Source organism: Pleuronectes platessa, chromosome 3, assembly GCF_947347685.1.
Source record: "Pleuronectes platessa chromosome 3, fPlePla1.1, whole genome shotgun sequence".
NCBI lineage: Eukaryota > Metazoa > Chordata > Actinopteri > Pleuronectiformes > Pleuronectidae > Pleuronectes > Pleuronectes platessa.
Window position 1 is genome coordinate 27545524 of NC_070628.1, and position 8952 is coordinate 27554475.

General features: G+C 41.6%; 1 protein-coding gene across 1 annotated transcript in view; it reads right to left on the reverse strand.

Moving 5' to 3' along the window:
* LOC128436767 (sodium/potassium/calcium exchanger 3) overlaps window positions 1-4669 on the reverse strand; it is a 44762-nt gene extending 40093 nt beyond the window's left edge. Inside the window, exon 1 of the mRNA XM_053418615.1 lies at window positions 4148-4669. Within this exon, the coding sequence (XP_053274590.1) occupies window positions 4148-4343 (196 nt within the window). The 5' untranslated portion in view covers window positions 4344-4669. The remainder of the gene's footprint in view (window positions 1-4147) is intronic.
* Window positions 4670-8952: the final 4283 nt, after the last annotated feature.

Here is an 8952-nt window from a genome sequence, read left to right on the forward strand (position 1 = left end):
CAGCTGCCAGCAGCTCAAATCTGCATCATTTCATGGTTAGTTTTGCAAAAATGAAGCAACATTCACAGTGTGTCATTTTGGTCCTACATTAAAAGTAACTACCACAAACATTTACTGTATATGTAGATGCTGCATTAGCTGCTGGATCATATGTCAAATTTGCCGCCATGTTGAAACACGGAAGACGTCCCTGTAACAAATACATGCAAAAGAGGGAGCTGTGGTTTGTCGGGATAACATTTCAAAAGTGACTTAAAATTGTTTTGTTTAACGTTTTCCATAACATATTGTATTAAAGGTTTTTTGTTGATTTTATTTGAAAGTTAGGCTGTAATCGCTGCTAAACAGTCAAGAGACAAGTGGAAATTATACAAATATAATAATGTTGTGTATATTGTGCAGTTGAACTGTATCACAGGGTTCTGTATTGTTTTAAATATTCACAACTAACTGTTCAGACCACTTAAAAAGTGAGGGCTTAATAATTTTCCCTTAAAACGAGGGATGAAATATATTAACACTGAAGAACGCAACTGACTGATAGTGAGTAACGCAGTTCAGGATTTTTTGATTTTTTTCAGTGTTTCAAAGTCAATGAGTTTTGTTTGGAGCTGCAGCACAATAAAGAAGAAACGTGAAGAGAATAAGCCATTAACACGTCACACATTTCTTGTACGTGTCCACAAGTATTAATCGAATCCAGGTTCGATGAATGTGAGTTCCTTCAGACAATAAAATAATTTTCAAACACAGCAGTAGTTCAGTTCATGCAGGCTAACACAGAAAAACACTTGAACATTTAACATCAAGATGCAAAACTGAAACTCAATGAGAAATGCAAACCACTGTTTATATGTCTTTGTTCACAGGCCAGTTGTGCAAGCTCCAAAGGAGGTGTTGACATTTTGCAGCAATGGGCAGAAGTGGCAATTTGGCGTCTCTGTATGTATTGACACTAAATTGTGTTTTTTTATTCCTGTTAGCTTTATGGAGCAGTGTTTTCCTCAGCGTTATATTAACCCACAGTTAATAATGAGCCAAGAATCACAGTAATTTGCCAGAGAAGAACACAACCATAGGTACGCATGGATATGAACAATGCAGGTTTAAAATGTTCAAAAACTGGATCTACAGATGTTGATGAAACGCATTCAGCATAGTTGTTCATCAAAGACACACACACATCACAAATTGGTGACACTAAATTTAAGATGTTTTTGTACATTTGAAAGAAATTGATACAGGGCACCATAAATTCTCACGCTAAATGATTTTTGACAGTGGATAATGTGTCTCACAATACAAACTGAGATTGAGATTAGATTTACGACTGTAGGTTTCATCACATGGTTGTCAACTTGCACCTTTGGCAGCCTGAAATCTCTAATTACCTCTGCCAAGCAAAATAAGGGTTCCAAAACTACTGAACCTATTTCATTGAATCTTGGTGGACATGTGAGGTCTGGGCCAAAGAGTACATCTTAACCTTTGGGGCGGATTCCATTAAGGGGATGGATCCGGAATTTTTTTCTCCCCTTTCTTTGACCTGGCGAGATAGGGCGTGAGCTTTGGCAGATATGAGATCTCCGAGCACCTTTCTGACCAGAATTATGAATCTGAGCAAGCACTCAATCCCAACTTCTGGTCCTTCACAGTTTTCAGAGACAGGACATAATTTAGTCAGTGTCACAGAAACACTGATCACAGATATTCAATAACCAGACGTGCAGCAGAGAGCCAAGCTGGACAATTATGTTCATGAAAGTTGATGGCTTATCAATCTGTTTGGAGTATACACATATCTGCACATAAGCAATAAAGGCATTTTAACAGGTTTTAGTTTCTTCATCCAAGTTACCAGTTTGTTTCTTGAATGTTGCAGATAAAAGTGCATGTGAAGCAATACATTTTATTTTTATAGAGCAGGCTTCTGACCTCTGTGACATGAAAGTTTGATTCCTTATGTAATAGCCGGGTAGTGAACAGCTGGAGGAGTGCACCACAGATGTGTCACTCTGGCATCCTCCTCCCTCCAAAATTCATACATTAAAGGGGAATTTCATGTTTTTCCTAAACAAAATTCTCTTAGGGGGTGCAGTAACAGTGCAGTGCACAAAGTGAGGCTCCTACTGTGGCTACATCTGCACATTCTTCGAGACAGCAGCAACACCAATGAATTCATTTCATACTTCAGGGAGCTCAGCAGGAACCCTCTGCCCTTTCCACCCTGCCAACTACAAGGCTGGCCTAAGAGACGGATACAAATCGAATTAAAAAGCCCAGTTATTGAATAGTCCTCAGGGCACGGCTGAACTCCTCACCTGGCCTCACCTTCAGAACCCCACACAGGGCAGACGAAGCAGCTCCGAGGTTTGCGTGCCAGTGCTCGGTACTCTCTCCTTCCCTCCCTTCTAGCTCTTGCTATCTTGCGCACGATGAAGGAGAGGACGAGAGCGGAAATGATTAATGTGCCGCTGCGAGGAGGAGTTGAGTGCTCTGCTTCCAGCTCCACAGCATCAAGCTCCATTTAGCAGAACTTCATTAAGCACATCATAAATAATCAACTTTAATTGATATTCCGGCGAGTTGATTAAGAGTTAACGAGAACACAATGGGGACAGGGGAAGTGCATTAAACGTGTCTGTGTCGCCTCTTGTTCGCCTCCACTTCTTGAACACATGCAGGGAGAGAGCAGCGCTGTTGCATTTCCATAAAACCAGCATATGCAGTGGGGAGGGGGAAAAAAATGACTCACACTGATGATGCACGAATCATGAGTGTATGAATATTCATGCAGGGCCCTCTGTCCATGGAAACTGATAAATACTTCTCACTTTAGCTGACGCTGACTCAGTAATCAAGAGGAGTGTCGGGGGGCCACAGTCAATGACAGATAAAAAGAGAGAGATAGGAACATGAGCATCAAGTCAAGTGGTACAAATGTTTGCTGTACTGTAATAATTTATTATCAGGGTTTCTATCTGCACGTAGATGCGTTGGTGATCCTTTAACAGACACGTCAGAGAGAGAGAGAGAGGTTTGAAATAAAAGTTAGAGGGAGGAGGGGGAGGGGGGAACAGTGTGTAACCATTTGCTGTAACTTGGAGAGGTGCAGGCCTATACCCTGGGGCTCATTGCCCTGATTTCACAGCTCTGCAACTAAAACACCTGTACATGCAGGAGCCTCTGCATCCCTCTGCCCCAGAATAGTTTCCCATAGTTAAAGCTCAGAAGAATTCCCATTATAGCCCACTGTGTACCAGTGTACCTGTGTGACACCTTGACATTTGTCCCATTTATTTTTCTTTCTTTTTATAAAATCAGGTCAAGTTGCGCCAGAAGTTAACTCCAAAAGGACATGACTCTTTTACTATGATTCAAAAAGAACATAATGTAGCTTGTGCGGGAAATGGTGTGAACACACACACCTTTGTTATATCTCTGTTTGGGGACGTGAGTTCGCTTAATTAGAATAACGAGGACTTTACTTACTTAGAAGACGTTCTTACCTCTTATACCCCTGCTCTGCACTTGGTTCTGCTGACCAGCTTTTCCTGGGTTTAAGATTCATTCACTGTTAGAGCTCCACAGCTGTGGAACAACCTCATCCTCTTTCAAAACTCTTTTAAAAACGCATTTTTATAAAATAACTGGTACCTTAAGTTGCTTTTTTATTATTATGTTTTACATCGTTCTTGCTTTTAACGGATAATATTTTTTTTTGCTTAATTTAATTATTAAATGATTACATTGATTTTAACCAGGCATTTAATAATTGCACTGCATGTAATTTTCAGTTTTCTTTTTCAGTGAAGCACGTAGTAAACGTTTTGTGTTCAAGCTTTAATTTTAAAGTCATGATTATTTGCACCACATTTAACGATGATTTCCCATTAGAACGGTTCATATTATCATTATAATGATGATCACTTACAAGATGTCACATGTAGGTTGATGACACATCAGTTGAAGTAGAAAGCACTCGGGAACATAATATTGAACCAATATGCAGCTGCCTTCATGTTACACTCAGGTCTCTGCGCGAGTACAGCGCTGTTTTCTGGAACTGAACCGAACCCCGTAGTGTTGCTCAGATCGTGTGAGTATAACCAGAGGAACAGTGTCACCTCGCCGGCTCGGACCTCACCTGAATTCCCCCCCAAGAAGGAAAAGCCCTTGACGAGCAGCAGCAAGCCTCCGAACAAGCAGATCTGGATCAACACCAACTCCTTTCGCCTTTTCCGCCTCGCCCGGACCTTCCTCTGGGTCGGCATCCCTTGCGGCGGCTGGTTCCGGAGTCGGACACCCGGCAGAGACATCCCCTCTACCGATGCCACATCCATGCGGATCCCCGTAGAGAGAGGGAGAAGAAACAGCCTCCTGTGATTCCCAGAGAAGTGACTTCTCTCCCGGGAGCGGATGAGAAAAGTGCAGGGGAGGGGTCTGAAGGGAGCAGGGGAGGGGGCGCTTTAAGAAAACGGAGAAAAGTTGCCGGGATGATGTGAGGGCTGATCTGTAAACACGCTGGTAAACACGGCGAGATTCAGCCCCGAGGTCGGTCTCCTTCTCATGTCATGATAAAGAAGTGAGGAAGAGGAGGACTGCACCAGCTCTCCATGGAGGAGCTGCTGAGCGAGGAGGCAGAGAGACACTGAGGGACAGCGAGAGAGAGAGAGAGAGAGAGAGAGAGAGAGAGAGAGCGAGATAAAGGAGAGGGTGGGGTGGACACTGAGTCATAGGTCAATTCAAATTTTGGGGACCTAATATAGACTCCATTCATTTCTAGGAGACTTTCTAGTAGACTGAATTGTAACTTAACCTTAACCTACACATTACCCTGACCACTCATACTTTGTCCCCAACTGGAAAACTAGCTGTCCCCAAATGTAGCATTTTACACAGTGTGTATACAGTATACACTCCATGATTGCAGGTGACATTACATTAACTTGCATTCATTTTGTAAAGACCTAAACTTAACCAGGTCCACTACTTGTCAGACCCTAACCTTAAAGCATGTCTCAGTTGACAATTGAATGATTTATATTAAGGGAACTTGATTTTTGTGCTCATAAAGAAGACAAGTCCCTATAATGACACACAACATTTGTAATGCCTAGACCACATAGACACAACATATACACAATAACAAAGTGAAAAATACAAAATCTTTATTTCTTTTTAGAGGAAAAATAACCTTAGTATATCAAATCAATATTTGTACAGGGACTTTTCTAGCCCAATATCAAGAGTTAAGCTTGAAAGTCAATAAAGCTGTCTTAAAAATATTTTTGTTGATGGCGGAGAGGCAGTGAAACGGTGCCACGACAGTTAAGTTACAACCCTTAAACCAAAACAAGCTGAAAGAAGCTAAAATGGCCTCTGGGTCTGAGTCAGGAGATTGTTCTAATCAGAAAGAGCCACAACAAACACAAGGTTTAAATCAAGGCTAGAGGTTGATCAGAGTTAAGTCTTCCCCATAAGCCATGAAACCAGTTGTGATGTGTAGAGTCAGTTTGATAATCCAATCAATGGTTAGTTGTTGCATCGGAAAATGTATTAATTGATTGGTTTTGAGCAGCAAACTATTGTGTGACTTCAAAGTAAGGCACTCATCAATTTTTTTTGATAATTTGTCTATAATACATGGCTCAAATACTTAGAACTGTTATGTACAGATTTACATTTTATTTAGAAATGCACTCATGGTAAATTAACCCTAAGCATGTCATAGAAGACAGTACTTTGGAGTTTGGCTTTTTTGAAGAGAATGTACTTCCATGATTCTTGCTGTTTTGAGTTTGTACCCTCATGGTTGAATGCACTTATTGGAAGTCACTTTGGATAAAAACGTCAACTAAATAACATGTAATGTAAAAGTTTGTGAAGAACGATGGTTCGATACCAGTCTCTCCCATTCTGCGTGCTGAAGCGTCGTTGGGCAAGACACTGAACCCAGCAGCTGTGCTGTCAGTGTGTGGGTGATGTATGACAGAGAAAGGGCTGCACATACTGTAGATGCATTGCATGAATGTGTGTGTGCATGGTTGAATGGCACAAACTGTACTGTAAAGCTCTTTGGGTGGTCTTCAAAATTTGAAAATCTCTACATAAATACAGACCATTTACAGACCAAAACACATGAGAAATATTTTCAATAGAGTGAGCACAAAAATACTGTATATTTCATTATCAATCAGGAACATTCATTCATTCATCTATGTTTCATTCTGATGAGTGTGTTCAACAAAATTTTGATATTTATTTCACAGGGCTCAAATAGTTTGAAAACAATAAAGTCTAAATAAAGTGGAGAGGAAAATTGGACGCTGTTGGTTGGGTGTGCTTTTCACTGCCCTCTTCTGGGAGTATCTTTTAGTGATAATACTTTACTGTCCAGAGAAATTACAGTGCACTGCTGAAGAATAAAGTAAACCTTTGTTTGTAAAGCTGCACTTCTTATCTAATAACCTAGGTGGTCGTTTTGGACTGATATCACTCACCCAATCCAACATACACACACCCGGCGAAAATCAGCCAAGCACAATAGTGAAGCCTTCCAGCCAAACAAGCTCTTCTACAAACAAAAACACTCATGATTTTCTAAACCTTTTAGATATGTCACTATCTCAGCCAAAGGTGAAACTATTACCTCTCCAACAGTCGTTTAGTCAAAAATAAGAGTTACCATGTTCACTGAAGCGAATGCAGGGATGTTGCGTAGATAAGTTATTTCGAAGAAGTCAATCAACGCCAAGTCTGCAGCCCCCCTGTATCTGAGGAAGTTAACACAAGCTCAAGGGCAGTTGTAGAAGAGGGTATAGAGCACACTTGGCCAGGAAAACCAACAAGGGAGAAGAAACCTTTACAAAACCAATGGTGAACTGGCCTGGAGCTACAGAAAAAGTAAAATGGGAGGCCATCAATGCAGACCTAAGCTATATCCTTGAAGAGATGAAGGGCACAGTTGAGACGAAGCTTGAGAGGATGGGTAACATCATCTACGACTAAGGAGTGGTACATTTTGATCTGATAACACCAAAAACGGAAATCAAGTCCAGAAGACAGCAGGATATGGAACGCTTGGTACAAGAGAGGAGGCAGCTTAAAAAGCAGTTGAAGAAAGCCTCAGAAGAGCAGAAGGGGTAATCAACATACTGCAGGAGAACATCAATAGCCGACTGACAACCTTAGGACGAGCAGAACGCATAAGAACAGCTTGGAAAAGAAAAGAACGGGCAAGAACTTGTTTGTCAAAGACCCCTTCAGGTTCATGAAATCTCTCTTCCCCACAAAGAAGGTAGGAACCCTGAGGACATCGAAGCAAGATGTAGAGGAGCACCTGAGACAGGATCCGATAGCTATTTCATCTGATATCCCACCCAACCAGTAGCCAGAACACCAAATGGATGTAAGCTCTCCTTTCGAAATGGAAAGAAGACGAGAACAGAGTGAGGACCGAACAGTTTCCCGAATATTTAATGACAATGGCATGGGTGTAGCAAACAAAACCCAAAGCTTGGAGCAGAGCTGGAAGAGTTCTGATACCAAAAGAAGAGGAATCTTTCAACATCAGCTAACTTAGGCCCATCAATCTCCTCAATGTTGAAGGCAAGGTCTTCTTTAGAGTCATAGCCCAAAGGCATACAAGCTATCTGGTGAAAAACAAGCTGGTGCATACATCAGTCCAAAACACTGGAATTCCAGGGTTCTCTAGATGTTTAGAACAAACTAGCACGAGCTGTCACATATTGTTAGAGACCTGATCTGATACTCTGGTCCAACAACATGCACTTTGTAGAATTGACAAGACACTGGGAGGACAAGCCATATGCAGACATGGCTTGTGATTAAAAGGCCAGAACACCTGATGACGTTAAGGTACACAACTGAAGATTTGTCCCTGGTGGTCACTTACATCAGATAACATCAACTGGCGGTGGGCATCAATTAGTGCCGTAGAACGTAAAAGGGATATTCTCCATATTGTCCTATGTTCAATTTTTTTTTATCAGGCATCTAATCTCTAACATCTTCAGGTTAGATGTACTGTGGAATGTTCTCGTTACTCAAGAGCAGTTTGATCAAATGGATTAATTTGACTCGTACCTGCTTGAACATACCACTTACCGTATGTGTGTGTTCCCAAAACATATGGACCCCTGTGTGTCTTCCATTTCTGATGATTTGACTGAAACTAAACTTAAGGATAATGACAAATACTTCATGTTAGCCAAGTGGGTTTCTTGATTGTCGGGCCTGAGGTTTCATATAAATAGCACTGGAAACGTTCCAGCAAGCATGGAAAAAGTGGTCAGTGCTCTAAGCAACTGGTTTCATTATGCTTTTTTTTAACCCCTTGCAGTATGTGGCTAAGGCAGACCAAAGAAATGCAGGAGATGTGACTGAGAGCTGCACTTCTAATTTTGGAGAAAAGAATCCAAGTTTTTGTTTCCAAATAACTTCTCTTTATTTTTTAGCATCATTAATTGAAAGCAAAAACCCCAGTGGAAAAGCCACACGTGACTGGAGGCCTTAAAGCTGCCGTGAAACCAGGCTCGTCGAACTTGCAAAGCAAGCACGGACTGGGCAGGGAGTTACTAAACAAGATGAATTCCCAACCTCTCAGAGGCACACAAAAGAAAAAAAAAGTGAGGGGAAGGAGCAAAGAGGAAGGAGGAGGGGGGGCAACAAATTAAATCCAGTTAAATTGTTTTTCCATAGCCAGTGGGCTTGGCAAAGGACTTGCATACACACACAAGATGTAAGATAAGTAGTTGAGAAGACAACCAGAAACAACGTAGCTTCAGATGTATGAGAATGCCTGGAATTTAACCCACTTTCCCATGTCCGACTGACACCGCGCCCACTCCTACTGCCCTGCCCTGCAGCACAGGGTGTCCGCACAAAGACACACAAACCGCCATATTGGTTTGACATACACAGGTGATT